The sequence below is a fragment of the Lissotriton helveticus genome, chromosome 3_1 (genome assembly GCF_964261635.1).
Source record: "Lissotriton helveticus chromosome 3_1, aLisHel1.1, whole genome shotgun sequence".
Taxonomy (NCBI): Eukaryota; Metazoa; Chordata; class Amphibia; order Caudata; family Salamandridae; genus Lissotriton; species Lissotriton helveticus.
In genome coordinates this window covers 439,473,858-439,491,552 of record NC_136061.1, presented here as the reverse complement: position 1 = coordinate 439,491,552, position 17,695 = coordinate 439,473,858, and the positions used below count along the sequence as shown (strand labels likewise).

The window sequence follows — 17,695 nt, the reverse complement described above, 5'->3', positions numbered from 1 at the left end:
GAGGAGTTATTTATGGCGCCTTTATCGACTTCTCTACGGCCTTTGACAAGGTGGATAGAGTTTTGCTCTGGAGTAAGTTACTAAAGTTAGGGATGCCTCTGAGCTTATTGAAACTAGTTATCGCACTCCACACAGACACCTGGTGCAGAGTTCTAATGGGTGGTGAGAGAGGTCTTTCCAGGATAATACCCACAAATAATGGGCTTAAACAGGGCTGCCTATTGGCGCCCCTGTTATTCTCCTTATACATTGCTGATCTACCCAAAGCCATATTATCTATTAGTAATGGTATTGCACCTGTACTAGGGGGATCACCCATTGCATGCTTAATGTATGCTGACGATATTTTAATTTTGGATCTCACCCCAAAGGGCTTGAATCATCGTTTAAAAGCTTTGAACTCCTACTCTGAGGCTCATTTTTTAAAAATTAACATTTCAAAAAGTAAAATAATGTGCTTCTGTGGAAGGAGAAAACCTAAATACAATGATTATTACTGGTCTGTTGGGGGCGAAAGACTAGAAGTAGTTAAATCCTATCCCTTTCTTGGGAAGATAGTTACGAGCAATCTATCCGAAAAAACCCATACAGAGAAAAATAGTAGGAAAGCTCTTGCTCAAGGGAAGAGTCTTATCTCCTTATATAAAGCGACAGGCCGGAGGCATTTTTCCATATTGCTCGAAGTCTATCGGGCAAAAATCCCCGCATCCCTAATCTACGGACTGGAAATAGTGGACATGGCATGCTGGAATTTTTTGGACTCTATTGAAGGAAGAATTCTTCGTAATTTAGCCTCTGTAAATACTGCTAGCTCTACGTCTTCGTTAAGACAAGAATTTGGCCTGCGCAGTGCACAGTCTCAGGCAGTTGCGAGTGTGGTGCGTTGGGTTTTTAATATAGCTGAAGGAAAGCCTGGCACACTGAGGTTTCAAATAAAAAATGAGTTGTTGGGTTCCTATAATGTCTACTCCTCTATTGTAAGGAACTTCAGACAGGCAATTACTTTATTACAGATAGATGAACAAAGTCTTTTTTCATCTTCAACTGCCCAACTAAAGTTATCCTTAAAGACCACATCTTGGGAGTTGAGTTTTAGAGCAGATAGTAGGACCCGCAAAGTTAAGAGAGGAATGATCCCTTTTGGTAACTCTTGTGAAATTAAAAAACTTCAGCCATATTTAGGGTGGAATCTTCCTCATGCAGTTAGGCGATTTATTCTTTTGTTAAGATATGATTTACTCCCATTGAACTGCCTTTTGTTTAAATGGCATGGTGGTACAGATACCTGTGATTTTTGTAAACTTTATTCCCAGGATTTATACCATGTTGTTTTTGTTTGTCCAGCCCTTATGGTACACAGGCGCAAATGGTTAAAACCTTTGTGTTTTCAGTTGGGTATTTTTACCGCTTATGATTTTATTGTAGCCATGTTTAATTCCCCAAACGAAATGTTTTGTTTTAAATTGTTTTCCTTCTTTAAATGTTTTCTAACATTTTATTGACACTCCTATTCATTTATGTAATCATTGTTGTTCTTCTTTTTGTCTGATAAACTGTTATGTGGATCTCGATAGAGTTCCGGTATCATAAATAAATAAAACTTGAAAACTACAGGAAGGTGTCCCTTCCTGTACATAAACAAACCTTTTTTTTACAAATGCCATTCTGTCACTTCCATGTATGCTGCATAAAGCAGCACATATGAAAGTGACAGAATTGCATTTAGGATTGTTTATGTGCAGGAAGGGACACCTTCCTACACATAACCAATCCTCCACTGCACACAGACACCCTTGCACTCTGGTGCAAGGGTATCTGCGTTGGCGATAAGTTGTTAAACTTAGCACCATCGCAGGGGGAAACGCAAGGCTGCACCATATCCTTGTGAATATGGTGCAGCTGTGCGTTTCTGAAGTGGAGGAGAGAGGCTTTACGCCAAGAAGGCTAACGCCTCTCTCCGCCACTTCCTTGTGAATATCCTCCAAAGAATCATAATATTGTCTAATGTGCCATAGGTGTCTCTGAAACCAGTTTGATTCCATGAGATGAATTCTGTTTCCTCCACCCAGGCTATAAGATCATTTATAAGTAGGCTAGTATACTGGTTTGTCTTCACATCCATTAGGGTGACGGTTCTGTAATTGGCTGGATTTGTACATGAGTCATTTTAGTGCCGGGGAAATCAAAGTGAGCCCTGCCAGTCATGCTCAAAAGATGGCATTCATCCTGTGGAGTAGCAGGTATTATATAGTGTACTGAGGCAATGTGTCCAATAGTCATGATCCCATTTAAGCAATTAGTCTGGTAAATTTGTATCGAGAGCCCATAGATTCTCACGTGCTCTTTTCGGATTTTTCTGTCTGTAGGTTCTTTCATTTTCCTTCATGTCATTTGCAGCTTGTGACTTTCACTTTTTAGGCTAGACAAATTAGTATTAAACCACTTTTTAGAGGAGTTGTTGACTTGTTTGGGTTTTTTGAGTTGAAGAGGAGTCAAGATGTTAAAAGTCTTTGTGACTCTGATATGGAAGGGGTTGAGAAGGAATTCTGGGTTAGTGTCACCTGTTAAAGAGAAGAGGGTCTCATTGAATGCCTCTAGGAATTTGGATGGTTGTGCGTTTCTCTGTGTATCCTTTCATTATTGGGTTTTGTTGTGTGCAATCCATTTCTAATGTGAACCTAACCAAGGAATGGTCTAACCACGACACTGGTGCTATTATTTGCTCAAAACTGTCACTCTGAGTGAAAGGTCAAGAGTGTGGACCGCTCTACGGGTGGAACCCGTGACCATGTGTAGGTGTAAATGAATGGGTTGTTTTCTTCTGAAAGGTTCAAAGTAAAATGAAATAGCCAGTAAGAGTAAAGCTAGAGTTGTATGCCACTTTGAACTTCCAGGTGTAAAACTCTCCATTATAGACAGCTGCTCAACTACGATTGTATGCTGTGCTTAAAATTACGAATCGTTTTTCTCTGCTCAGCTCATCCTGTGGATAAGCAACTGCGAGGCTGATTACTGATGAGGATCCATGGACAAAGAGGCGCCTCACCCTTTCAGCCCCTACCACCAACTGTGCCTTAATACAGATGTATATCTGGTGCCCTGGCACTGACTCCAACCCCCAGGTGCCCATAACCCTTCTGTTAGATTTGGGGGTCTCTAGTTGGCAGAGGTAGGTATTTGTGACAAATAGGGACCCTCACCTCTAGTCAGGATAAGGGGATTACATTCCCAAAATAACCCCTGCTCACCCCCTTGGTAGCTTGGCAGGAGCAGACAGGCTTATCTCAGAGGCGGTGTGTAAAGCATTTGAGACCCCACACAGTAACCCAGTGACAACACTACAGATGGACACAACCCAAGTTTTATATAAAAAATAAGTATACTTTATATAGATTTACCACAAAAGCATAAACGGCAAAAAATACACAATACTGTTAGTTTAAGATGGTAGTTTTAGCTTAGTTTAGTTCATTTCTTAAGATGCGACATTTTGTGCCAATGTACCTTACGATGCGTTGCACTTCCATGTCAAGCAATGTCGCAGCGATGTCCATCACCACCCCCTTTTGAAAATATTTTGGCCACCATGAGTGTGGAAGGGTATGCTCAGACATGAGTCCCTTGCTCACTGCACCATCAGGATTCAAGCAAGCCGGGCCGAAGACGGCTGTAATGCCAGAAACCGGTCCCCGGAAGCTTGTTTCCTTTTCAGTGAAGAATTGGCTTGGTAGTTTGGTCTGCCCTGTTCCCATGATGCACTGGGCCAGGGACAGACTAATTTGCATATAGCCAGGTTCTGAACTGGGATGGTGCAGTGAGCTAAAAAACGGTGATGGATCAAGCCCTGATCTGTTGACTGGGTAGAAGTGTTCTGATTAACTCACCACCCCCTTTTGAAAACAAAAGCATAAACGGCAAAAAATACACAATACTGTTACTTTAAGATGGTAGTTTTAGCTTAGTTTAGTTCATTTCTTAAGATGCGACATTTTGTGCCAATGTACCTTACGATGCGTTGCACTTCCATGTCAAGCAATGTCGCAGCGATGGAAATGTGGCAAAGTCCAGGTGCAAAGAAATAAAGACGTGAAGATCTTCCAGATGCGGCACGTTTCAACGGGGATACGAGAAGTTCTCAGTTCGATGCGTGGACGGCAGCGGCAACACCCTTGTTCAGAAGTACGACGGCAACAGCTTCAGCTGCGACACTCTTCTCCCACGTTTGCGGGAAGCTTCCGCATGATGCGACAACTACAGTGGTGACATCCTTGTTCAGAAATGCGACAGCAGCAGCTCCGACGGCGGTGCGCTTCTCCGGGGATGCGAGGCGCTTTCCTCGATGCGGTGCAATGCGACAGTTCCAGCGGTGACACCCTTGTTCAGAAGTGCAATGGCAGCAACAGCGACGGCAACACGCTCCTACTTCGTTGCGAGACTCTTCTCTCGATGCGGTGCAGTGCGACAACTCCAGTGGCAACACCCTTGTTCAGAAGTGCGACGATAGGCAGCAGCGACAGTGACACGCTTCCTCTTCGTTGCAAGATGCTTCTCTCCATGCGGTGCAGTGCGACAACTCCAGCGGCGACACCCTTGTTCAGAAGTGCCACGGCAGCAGCAGCAACAGCGACACGCTCTGGCTTCGTTGAGTCGCACTTCCAGCTCCTTGCGGCACACAGTCCCTCAGAAGGCCCAAAAAAGCAGCAGGCACTTCCAAAAGAACTCTGGGGAGCTGGGGGTTGACGTCTGTTGTCCCTGAGACTTCAGCAGGAGGCAAGCTCTTTTTCAAGCCCTTGGAGATCCTTCAGAAGTTGAAAGCAAAGTACACAAAGTTCCTTTCTCCTTGCTTTGGCAGTAAGGCAACCACTGCAGGCCAATCCCCTAAGCAACACTTCAGCTTAGGAATAGTCCCTCCTCAGTTTCTTCAGGTTTCTCTCCTCAGTAAAGGTTTCTTCTTGTAGTCCAAAAGTGATCTAATTTCATGGGATCAGGGTCCCAATATTTATACCCCCAAATCCTTTTGTTCTCTGAGGGGAGAGGGGCTTTTGCCAAGTACAAACCAGTTCTGAAGCACTCTGTTTATCAGACTTTTCCTTTCCTTTCACAGTGCAGGGCAGAAACATCAGACGCCCCACAGGGGGTGGAGCCAGCATTGTTGAAGGCAAGTACAGCCCTCGAGCACTTTGTTGACAGGACTCCTTCTCTTCTTTCAGTGTGCAGGACAGAGACATCAGCCGCTCCCCAGGAGGTGAAGCCAGCATTGTGGAAGGCAGGCACAGCCCTATTCAAGGTTCAGGTGCAGCTCCTCCCTCTTATCTAGATGCAGATCTCTCTATTCACCACTGGGCTGACTCATCCTGTCTCTTGGAATCCCCCAGCCCTGTCACTCACAAACTCCAGACAAGGAATACACAACCTAGCAGAGGCAGGCTTGAAAGGTTAGGCAAGAAAATACCTACTTCCTAAAAGTGGTATTTTCAAACACAGAATATTAAAACCAACTTTACTAAAAGTATTTTATTTTTCTGAGTTCAGGCATACTAAACTCAAATTTCTACCATATTCTCCGAGTCAGTTAGAATTATAAGATGTAATAATTCTAACAGCCCATTCTGGCCTATGGAGAACAGGTATCCTTGCAATAGTGAAAAACGAAAATGGCTGAAATTCACGATTAGGACATGCCACACACATCAGGGCTTGTCCTACCTTATACTTACAATGCACCCTGCCCTTGGGCCTACCATAGGGGTGTCTGATATGAAGAAAAGGGATGTTTTAGGGACTGGCAAGTGGGTGCACTTGCCCAGTCAGCATGACAGTGCCAGACTGCACGCAGGCTCTGCAATGGCAGACCTTAGACACAATTTACAAGGCTGCTTCTGTAGGTGGCACAACCAGTGCTGCAAGCCCACCAGCAGCATTTGGATTTACACGCCCTGGGCACACTCATTGCACTGTATTAGAGTCTGACAAGTAAACCAAATAGCCAAACAGGAAAACCCTGATTAATACATCAGTTTACAATAGGGATCACTTTCACTGTGGCACTGGACAGCAGTGGCACAGTGCTCAAAGCATCTAACACCAGCAAAAATACATGAGGCAACAGCAAAAATGGAAGGGAGACCCACACCAACGGTGCCAGGACTGACACATTCCAATCAAATGTTTGAAAAAAGATATATGTTATCCTATCACACCTCCCCACCCCAACACAATCAACAGTACCCTCACCTCCTCCAAATACACAAAGAAATACCTTGCCTCCTACTTCCCTCCTCAGACGCCCTTTGTAACTCCCTCCCTACAGCATCTCAATATTTAAAAACAATATCTGCCGTCTTCCTCTATCACCATTGGTAACTCCCACCAACAACCTTTTCCAATGGTCAGAAAATTCAATACATTACACCCTATCACCTTTCCCCACCACTATCTTAGCTTTTTCTCCTCCCAGAGTCATGTAGATATTCACGTGAGAGCTGTTAGCAGCATGGAACAACCACAATTTGCTGAATTTGTGGTAACCTGAGACAGAACTGCCTTTCCACCACTTCCTTCAGGGCTCTTGAGATGTAGAGGCGGCAACGGGTACTCTTCTTACAGAGCACCAACCTCCGAGCTTGATCTTTTACTGATCTGACATCAGACCAATGAATAAAAGGGTTTTCAATCCTGTGTTAACTATATTGGCTTCTACTGCATGACATATTGAGCAATGTTTTGCCCTCATTGAAGGTCTTAATTAACATTTTCCAACAAACCCTTTCCACTCATTGTTTTTTTAGTGGGTTTACTTGGACATTTTGTCTAGAACCAATAGAGCGGCTAGTCTTTTGATGTGACCCTATTGCTTGTTACGGAGGGTGAGAGTCGAATAAAATATCTGATGATGATAGGTGAATGGGAAATGGAAAAGCTGTTGTAAGTGTAGTAAAGATGAATGTATAGGAAGCGCATCCATTTCTAGGTTACATCTCATCATCCTCACTTATGCAATGTAAGATCCTTGAGCAAACATTAATTGGGCGGTTGTGTTCTTCGCACTTTCTTAAACAGAGGAAGAAGCAAACCTCAGTGGTGCATGGCCTTTCCGCTCTGAGGAACAGTGGTTGAGAAAGAGAAGGAGGAGAGCTGTGAAAGTAAGTATGACCATACAATGTAGTGTATATTTTGCTGTGTGTGATGTGGGCAAACATTCTTCCAATGACAGCATAAGTAGTGATGGTCTTTAACATTCCCACTGCAAGTCGTAAAGTTTTCTTTTGTTTAGTTTTTGGACAATATTGTTTCCCTTTTAGATTCTAGAATTGTGTTCAATATTACTATGAATAGTTGCCTTCCTCATGCAGTTACTCATTGATGGTTACTCATAAATGTCGGATAAGCTAGATACAGACATCAGCTTCTACTGATGGGATTAACATATGAAAAGTGGAAGACTAGCTTCCTGAAAAACGAGCTTCATGGACACAAACTGAATAACTATTTGTTCAGCTAGTCTCTGTGAATTTGGGCAAGTACAAGGACTCCACCCTATAGGTGCCCAACTAGGCAAATCCACCAATAGAAAGTATGTAACTGTGAAGCATCAATCAATCAATCAATCAATCAATCAATCAATCAGGGCACTTGTAGAGCGCACTGCATACCCGTGAGGGTCTCAAGGTGCTGGGGGTGGGGTGCTGCTACTGATCGAAGAGCCAGGTCTTGAGTAGTCTTCTGAAGGTCAGAAGGTCTGGTGTCTGCTGTAGATTGGTGGGGAGGGTGTTCCAGGTCTTGGCAGCGAGGTGAGAGAAGGATCTGCCTCCAGCTGTCGTTCTTCAGATACAGGGGACAGCGGCGAGGGCGAGGTCAGCAGAGTGGAGCTTGCAGGTGAGGGTGTAGAAGCTGAGTAGTCTGTTGAGGTACGTTGGTCCGGTGTTGTGGAGGGCTGAAGGTTATGGGGGTTAAGGGATGAGGAGCTTGAAGGTTATCCTCTTGTTGACGGGGAGCCTGTGTAGGTTTCTCAGGTGGGGTGTGATATGACTGCAGCGGGGGATATCGAGGAACAGACTTGCCGAGGTGTTCTGGATGCGTTAAAGCTGTCCCAGGAGCTTGGCCGATGCTCCTGCGTAGAGGGCGTTACCGTAGTCCAGCCTGCTGGTGACGAGGCCCTGAGTGACTGTTCTTCTTGTTTCAGTGGGGATCCACTTGAAAATCCTACGTAGCATCCGGAGGATGTTGAAGCAGGAGGAGGAGACGGCATTGACCTGTTCAGTCATGGTGAGGGTGGAGTTGAGGAAGACCCCTAGGTTGTGTGCGTGGTCTGTGGGTGTCGGAGCAGTTCCCATTGAGGTCGGCCACCAGGAGTCGTCCCAGGCCGAAAGGGTGGACCCAAGGATGAGGACCTCCGTTTTGTCCGAGTTCATCTTCGGCGACGGCCTTCATTCCTTCGTGGAGGTTGGTTTTGGCTGTGTGGGGTTCTTTGGTGAGGGAGATGATCAGCTGGGTGTCGTCGGCGTAGGAGATGATGTTGAGGTCGTGTTGACGGGCGACGTGAGTGAGGGGTGCCATGTATATTTTGAACAGTGTTGGGGGGGGGGTGGACTCTCTGAGTTCTGTCAGAGAGAAAGGATGTGGTCCAGTCCAAGGCCTTACCTTGGGTAGGGATGTGGGTAGGGTGCCGTGGCAGACCGTGTCGAAGGCGGCTGATAGGTCCAGGAGGATGAGGGCTGCTGTTTCTCCGTTGTCTAACAGGGTCCTGATGTCATCTGTGGTGGCAATGAGGGCGGTTTCGGTGCTGTGGTTGCTGCGGAAAACAGACTGGGACGGGTCCAGTATGTTGTTCTCTTCGAGGTAGCGGGTCAGCTGTTTGTTGACTTTCTCGGTTACCTTCGCCGGTATAGGGAGCAGGGAGATGGGCCGGAAGTTCTTGAGGTCCTTGGGGTCCGCCTTTGGTTTCTTGAGTAAGGCGTTGATCTCCGCGTGATTCTAGCTTTTCGGGAAGGTTCCCGTCTCAAAGGAGATGTTGATCAACTTGCTGAGATGGGGTGTGATGGATGCGCTGGCTTTGTTGAAGATGTGGTGGGGGCATGGGTCTGGAGGTGAGCCAGAGTGGATGATCTTCATGATCTCGCTGGTGTCCTTGTTGTTGACGCTTGTCCAGGAGAGTAGATGGTTGGTGCGTCTGGTGGTGGTGGGGGTGGTGGTTGTCGGTGCGGTGGTTGCGTTGAAGCTGTCATGGATGTCGGTGATCTTGCGGTGGAAGAAGGTAGCCAAAGAGTCGCATAGGTCTTGCGAAGGTGGGATGTCTTTGGCGTTGGAGCTGGGGTTGGAGAGTTCCTTCACGATGTTGAAGAGCTCCTTACTATTGTGTGCGTTGTCAAGGCGGTCTTTGAATGAGGCCCTCTTGGCGGCTCTGATAAGTTGGTGATGCCTGCGGGTGGCGTTCTTGTGGGCTGTGTAGCTGTCCAGTGATCGCTCGCGGAGCCAGTTCTTCTCCAGTTTCCGGCATGTTCTTTTGGAGGCCTGGAGATCTTCGGTGAACCAGGTGGTGTTCTTGCTGGTGTGGCTGTTGGAGGGTGTCTTGAGCGGGGCGAGGGAGCTGGTGGTGGTCGGCGGTGTCAGTGGAGTCGGTGGGTGGGTTCAGGGCGAGGCTGGTGGTGAGCTGGTCCTCGGTGACTTTGCTCCAGCATCGTCGGGGTAGCAATTGGGTGCGGTGGTGCATGGTGGGCTTCCTGAAGGTGAAGTGGATGCAGTGGTGGTCGGTCCAGTGGGGTTCGGTGGTGCGGTTGAAGGAGATGTGGGGACTTGCGGTGAAGATGGGGTCGAGCGTGTGGCCGGCGGTGTGGGTGAGTGTTGTCGCGAGCTGTCTGAGTGCGAGGTTGGCGAGGTTGTCAAGCAGGGCAGTGGAGTTGGTGTCGTTGTTATTCTCAAGATGAAAGTTCAGGTCTCGGAGGAGGATGTAGTCCGTGGAGGCGAGGGCGTGCGTGCTGACGAAGTCGGCGATGGAGTCACTGAACTGTGGCCTGGGTCTGGGGGGTCTGTAGATGAGGGTTCGTCTGAGGGTGGTGTTGGGATCGCTGTGGATCTGGAAGTGCATGTGTTCGGCGGTGCTGAGGGTGTCACCGGTGTTGGTTGATACTCTGAGGGTGTTCCTGTGGATGATGGCATTTCCTCCTCCTGTTCCGTTGGTACGGTCCCTGCTCAAGACCTTGTATTCTTCCGGGAGGCAATGGCGATGTCAGGTGTGGATGTGGGGTTCAGCCAGGTCTCTGTCAGTAAGGCGACGTCAGGGGAGGTAGAGTCAAGGAGGTCCCAGAGTTCGATGGCATGTTTGCGGCCGGAGCGGGTGTTGAGGACGATGCATCTGAGATAGTTGGGTTCCATGGTGGGCGGTTTGGCTGGCCGGATGCTGGTGAAGTTTCAGTTCCGGTCCTTGGGTGCGCTTTGGGGTTGCCCGGTAACAGGTGTGTTCTCACCTCCATATGAGGGGATGTGGGAGGGATGAACACCTGGGAGGCGGGAGCGGGGTGGTCAATGGAAATACAGGGGGCGGGCCGCAGGGGACGCAGCGGCGGGAAACACGGAGGGGTGAGCGGGCGAGCAGGGGTTACAGAGGGCACAGGAGGTACACAAAAGGGGCAAGGCAGCACAATTACAAAGGAAACAGCAGAGATTTACCCAGTAGAACAGAGGAGGAAAGCGGGCTCACAAATTAAAAAACGAGGCACACTCTGGCTAAGAGCGGCAGCAGCGACGGGGCACCGGGCACACAAGGGGGTGTGCGGCGGTGAGGGGAGCGACCTGCCTGGTCAGACTATGAAAGTGTTGTGGTATAACACCAAGATGAATTATTATAGTGACTGGGATTGAACAACTTTTATGCTGTCCATCTACATGTGGCCATTTTAGGTGCCACCATTTTAGAATGCTGTTGAACAAATACCCTTGTTAGGACCATTCTTCAAGACATAGTGTGAAGACAATGAATGGGAAGACTATGTTAGATTGTAAATGTGACCAAAGGCCCACACATGCTCTGAAGGCTTTCTAGATATCAGCCAAAATAGATGCCACTTTCATCATTGTCTCTTTGCCAGGTGCCATCAGGTTCTGCCTGTGAGCTTTAGTCATCATGGTGTATGTTCTGACTGCACTGTTCTACACTTTGTTCAACTTTGATTTGACTTTTTAGGTTAATTATGTGGGAAATGTGGCCTAATAGCCGTGAATCCATGACACCGTAGTAATCCAGCACCATACTTGGACACATCATGTGATCGCAAGCCAATCTACCCCTTATCTGTCTAAATTCAGACAACTTAGAAACAGGTGAAATTCAGATATTAAATTCTACATTCAAGATATGTTTCTATATATCACCTAAACAAAGGTTTCTGAGCTCATAGAGGCACATTCAGACGGTGGTGGTAACACCTCAGCTTGAGATAAATAACAGATGTCCTATGAATGCTCTGTCGCATCAATGGTTAGCTAACAATCTAAAGTAGGGGGGCACTGCTTGAATGTGATAGTGCCGCCTCAGCTGGCTCTGGTGTTGGAAACATGTCAGCCACATAGTTGCCGGATGTATTGTCATAATACGGGCCCCATTTAATGTGGGCCTCCCTACCTATGTTTGTCCGTTTCGAGACTGATTCGAGACTGATGTGAAACATTTGGCAGTCTTATGTCTGAAAACGCACAGGGGGAAGAGTTCCCTATGCATAAGAAAGACTGTTTTTTGTTTTTCCAACAAAAGAAAGGAATGCCGTAATGTTCTGCAGTACTATTCTCCCTGACACAGCCCCTGCTGTCAGTGGCGTAACGAACCTTGAGGGGGCCCCCCTGCAGGGTACGTGAAGGGGCCCCCTCCGGGCTAAATCTAGAGCTCCCCAGCAGAAGTGCGGTGCTGACGGGGCCCCCTGCAGGGTGAGCTCCCCCCCCCGCACTGCGGGCGCTGCAGGGGCCTGTTGTACGCCCCTGCCTGCTGTACTACGGGGAACCGTTTCAGTAAAAATTCCCCACCACAAAGCTATCTCTAGAGATCACAAGGCGAGTGACACAGGATTGGCATTGAGTCAGGGACTAACAACCATCTTAACTGTTTATATATGTCACTGGCTGCAGGTACAGAGAGTGCATATCTAAATGAAGACATGCGAACAGTCATATGCCTGGTGCAGCTATCCAATCTGTTCAGGTATCTGTGGGGAGCAGGCAGGCCCACAGAGATATCTAGGATAGAGAGGAGGTGGCAGGTATATCCACAGTGATGTGTATGGGCAGTTCCAGATTAAAAAAAAGCCCTCTGCCCCATGGTTCTCAGATAGACTCAGAAAGCTGAGGCAATCATGCAGCAGGCAGGAAAGTGTATGGCGTCTAGACCTGGCGCCGGTGGTCAGAGAGCTTCACAAACAGCATTTGAGGGAATATGAGACAGCTATTACGGAGGAAAAAGTATCATATTATGCAAAGGTTACAGAAGGTGCATTGGACAGCGAATCTCAGGATTGCATCTCAGGGCGGCGACCCCCCTGTTAAAGCACACACACTGCTTCCCAAGCGGAGGAGACAAACTATGAAGAGGTGAGCCCTCCCTATTACTACCTGTTAATCTCTTGCCTGACCCCATGCCTGACCCCAAGATGGCTGCCACTAGGTTCACTTCTATGTCATGCTACTCCTCTGGAAAAAAAACGGACTTCGACCAGACCTCGAACACATCCCCCATCCGGCCTACCCTTCAGGATAACTAATCTGTGAACCTACCTCTGACTGTGGAGACCTAGCTTTTTGGCCGATGCCCAGTGGAACTACTTGATAGCTATAGAAGAGATGGGCTGTGGACTACCCCTTCGGACGTCACGTACCCAGCCGTACATTGGGCAGACCTTACTTCGTCTCTCTATCGTACTCTCCCTCCTACCCCTTTATTCCACCCACTTTCTCCTTTACTCTCCATTTACCCCTCCTATTTCCCCTGTAATTGTTTTCTCATTGAGACCAAGCCGCTTCACTGATGCCCGGTGGAGCTACCTGATAGCTATAGAAGAGATGGGTTGTGGACTTCCCCTCGGCCGTCACCTACCCAGCCGGACTTTGGGCAGACTCTCCTTCGTCTCTCCATCCTTTCTCCTTCCTATACCTTTACCCCACCTCCTTACCCTTCTAAGCTCCATTTATTCTGTCTTCCAACGCTCTTGAAATGTTTTCTTGTAACTGATGTAAATTGTAACTGGTGTAATTTTGTGGATCCTTATGTAAAGTGCTCTGATACCTGCGGGTCTAGCAAGCGCTATATAAAACTCAACTAAAAAAATAAATAAATAAAAGAGTGGATCTAGTTTGCCAACAAAAAGTGCACAGTGTCTCAAACTAGGGATATGTGCACATCGAAAATTGCTTTAAAGTTAGAATTTTCAGTCAACAAGCAGGTCATTTAAAATCCAATTGCTATAGGTCACTTTGCACTTGTAAGATTAGCACTGAATCTGGTAATTGATTATTTAAATTCATTGGGCCTTCCTAGAGGCCTCCATGGGGCTGTGGCCTTAAAGAACAGTTCGCTTTTCTGCAAGGGAAAGTTGGAATGGGAATAATCTCTTGAGGCTTGTGATTGTAATGTACTGCTCCAAAACATTAAACACAGGTTGGGAATCTGATACAGCACGCTAAATGCATTTGCTAGATCAGGAACAGGATACTTGTGCCTTCTGCTTGAATTCTAAACAGTTCCAAGACGTTTGTTAAATTGCAGAGATGAAAGGGTTTCTGAATATTTTTTCTAAGAAGCTGTGCAGGGTGCAAATATTCTCCTAGCTCGGAGAGCACAGAATCTGAACCGGTGCTTTCTCTATAGTAATGTTATATTTTGTTTTGAATTAAACAGGCTAACAAAAGTGTTTTTGAAGAGATGAAATACTTGGAGCTCATGATTGTCAACGACCATAAAATGGTGAGTATGGCTGTTACATAAAAGTAATTCCTCATCTGTTCATTTTAAAACAACATCATTGATTATGATGTCAAGCAAAACATAGAATATAGAAAAATGAACTTTATGAAACGAACCTCATAATGCATTTTTCAACCGGGGCTGTTTTTTAAAATTAGTTTGAGGTTTCATTTCGTTATCTTTAGGATTATTGTTAGATTCATAGGGCCAAAGGTTTTTACCCATTCTGTTTCTATTCGAAAATGTGTTAATACACATGGCCCATAGGGCTTGAGTTAGAGAAGGTGATAAATGTTCATAGTTCAGCAAGCCATGCTTCATGGAAGCACATTACACCTTCAATAAGGATTTGAAAAAGCCAATACATGACCACGTGTATGAAAAGTGGCAACCACCACTGTCTCAATATTGGCTGCCTTCGGTGAACAACACTTACAACGCAACTTTTACATCGTAGAGCCTTTACAACGCAACCATTACAACGCAAACTATTACAACGCATTGCTCTGGGGTGCGCTCTAGGATAGGGAATAGGTTAATTTACTATCCAATAACCTTCCCTAGTGTCCACGGGGACTGGAGTTGAAATAGTAAATTAAACTATTCACTATCCAGCACCCCAAAGCACTATGCGTTGTAATGGACTGCGTTGTAATACTTACGTTGTAAAGGCATGCGATGTAAATGCATGCCTTGTAATGTCATACATCCGCTGCCTTCACAGGCCAGTACTAGAGGTCCCAACAGTTTGCTGTTTATTACAATGGTTGTACCTGCCAGTTTTAGGAGAATGCAAATGAGGGATTGGACATGATGATGATGGTGGCAATGAACAGGAAAAGGAGCATCTTAATATGGGGATGATGAGAGGAGAGAGGGTGGCGAGGAGGCAGAGCAAGGTGATGTTGGTGAAAAGAAACAGGGAAAGTCACATCAACAGTGCTTGTATTTTCACAACAGCAAATCATAGTCAGGGTTAATTGTATGCACACATTTTCCAGCCTAACAGGTTTTGCATTGTGATGTTTGTTGGTGCAAATTCAAGTACAAGCTGAAGTCAAGTGGATGAATCTTTAGTCATGGACCGAGGTGTAGCATCTACTAATCAATAATAGAGCAATTTCCAAATCCACCAGGATATTGCAGCATAGATTTGTCAAATTTTGCGGAAACAAAATGGAAATTGTGTGGCACAAAAATTGAAACGTTGCAGCACTTGCAGTTCATTATCATTCATTTTAAGCCTTAAGTCAATAGAAACTGTTTTAGAAGAGTATTCCACTTTGAAATAAGCATGTTTAAAGTGTCTAGGTTTGTTTGCTTGCTATATTCTCCTTTGTAATAACATTTTGGAGCATAGGTTGAGCCAAGTATAATAGCACAGGGTGGCCAGTCAGCCTGTTTTCTGTGACATTGTGCTGACGTGTTGCTAGAGGTTCTGAGTCCCAGAGCCAACTGCTGTAGAACACCAAGCCTCTTCCTCAGGTGCCACAGGGCACAGGATTGTAGTGGGTGAAGGGCATTGACACAGCTCATATAAACATGCTAAATATTGGTCTAGTCAGATTAGTGGCACTGGGGTGAGTGTACGCCTTTTCACAATGCAGCCCCCACCTCCATGTGACTAACAGGAGCTGTGTGCAGTCTACACCCCGAATATGATACTATTCCCACCACAGCCCCTATGCTAGCAAGCCCCCCTTTACCCCCTCAAGGCTATTCATAACAGTCAATGCCCTAGGCAAAATGGTAAAACAATATCATTACCAAAATATTGTCGGACTAAAAGATTCAGTCCAAACTTTTTGTCAAAAAAATATCATCTGATTGGTGTTAATAATAGAGAATGTATGCTCATTGGAACAATATTTTTTTAAACAATATGTAGGACACTGTCTTCTAGCTCAACCATCCTTTGTATGTTGGTTGCATACCTTATATAATCAGAGAAAATTGGTTGCATACAATTGACATTCCTTCATGCATCCATCCCTCATTCCGTGCCTTCCCTTATTCCCTAACCTTCCCCCGTTTCTTTATTCCTTTACACCTTTCCATTCTCTTCCACATCTGGGTTCTTTTATGCTCACTTTTCCCTGCTGCATCTCCATTTTCCCATTCTGTTTCTATCTCCCCTTTTCCACTCATTGTAACCCTTTCTTTCTTTCCTGTTTCTATTCCTCTCTAACCTTCCTTTTCCTTTCACTAATCTCCCTCACAATCACCTCCTCCCGCCCCCTTTTCACTCTTTTGCTCCTCACTTCTTAGTCCTACCCAACCTTCCATTCTGTACCTCCTTCCCGTTCCTTTGCCTACTTCTGTGCCTTACTATATTCCTATGATTTCCTGGTAGAAATGGGGGTCTCTAGTTAGCAGAGGTAGGGACCTTTGTCCAATTAGGGACCCTTGCTTCTAGTCAGAGTTTATCTAAACTCAACAAGAACAAAACAACAAAAATCCAACATACATGTAATAAGAATATGAATTTAAAAAGGTTTCAACAACTTGGCCCATAGAAAACTATAGATGTGTGATTTTTCTCAAAGTACCTCTAATTGCGACAAAATCCACAAGGCAAAGCAGCCGGAGAGATGGGAAGCTTCGGAAAACAAAGAGATTAGTCAGTTTCTGAGACCATGGGGAGGTGATGAGACAGTTCTGCTGCACGCAGGAGAAGTGATGCTTCGAAAATTGTCTGTAGGGGGAAGTGATGTGTCGATTCCTATATGGTTCTGCTCCGCGTGTCATTTGTCGGGAAAACTTGCCACACAGATACGATGCGTTGAAATCTGGGATGTGTTGGTTCTTGCAGCGGCGACAGGTGCTGCATTGGTTTCTGCAGCAGTGCAGCAATGCGTGGAGATTCTTCTTGCACAGTGGTGCTGCATCAGAAAAACAGCAGCAAGAAGAGCAATGCAGCAATTTTGTTGTAGTTGTGTTGCTTTTCCAGCTTCCAACAGCAGGAACAACCTCCAGAGGCACAACACAGGCACCTCTTGGCAGGTCAGAACAACCAGCAAGGAAGTTCAGAGGAGCTGGGGGTGAAGTCTTTGTGTTCCTGAGACTTCAGAACAGGGGGCAAGCTCTACTCAAGCCCCTGGATATCTTCCCCAAGCAGGGGGACCCAGCACACAGCAAAGTCCTTTCCGTGGCAGAAACAGCTATTGCAGGTCGACCCCAGACAGCACACAGCAAAGGGGCAGTACTCCTCTTCCAGTTTCTCCAGCTCTTCTCCTTGGCAAAGTATCCTCTTGATTCCAGAAGTAGTGTAAAGTTCACGTGTTTTAGGTCTAACACTTATACCCCAAAATGTGTTTGTTCACTTTGTGCAAGGGTCTCTGGGCCCAATCCAAACCAGTTCTGTGCAGTATGACCACAGGGGGTGGAGACAGCATTATGCAAAGAAGACAGGCCCTATTCAGGTGCAAGGAAAATTTCCTCCCACCAATCTAAAGGCAGACCAGGTCTATTCAGGAGCTAGTGAAAACTCTTCCCACTATTAAGAACGCAGCCAGGTCTATTCAGCCCAGCCCGACTCATTCAGGAAAGGCAGGGCACATAAAGACCCCCCTCCCCTTCCCGGTGGCTGTCTGATAGAATGCACATACCCAACCCCTGTCACTCCAAAACCAGACAGTCAATACACAAACAGGCAGAGGCACACAGAATGGTTAAACAAGAAAATGCCTACTTTTTAAAAGTCACATTTAAGGAAAAAAGGGGCAGCCTACTCACATGGAACCAGGGTATCTA

The 17,695-nt window shown here is 46.2% G+C and overlaps 1 protein-coding gene across 1 annotated transcript in view; it reads left to right on the top strand.

Moving 5' to 3' along the window:
* The window catches only part of ADAM23 (ADAM metallopeptidase domain 23), a 748,300-nt gene that overhangs the window by 470,176 nt on the left and 260,429 nt on the right, over positions 1-17,695 (top strand). The window contains exons 8-9 of the mRNA XM_078680301.1: positions 7,060-7,142; positions 13,877-13,942. Coding sequence (XP_078536427.1) covers positions 7,060-7,142; positions 13,877-13,942 — 149 coding nt within the window. The remainder of the gene's footprint in view (positions 1-7,059; positions 7,143-13,876; positions 13,943-17,695) is intronic.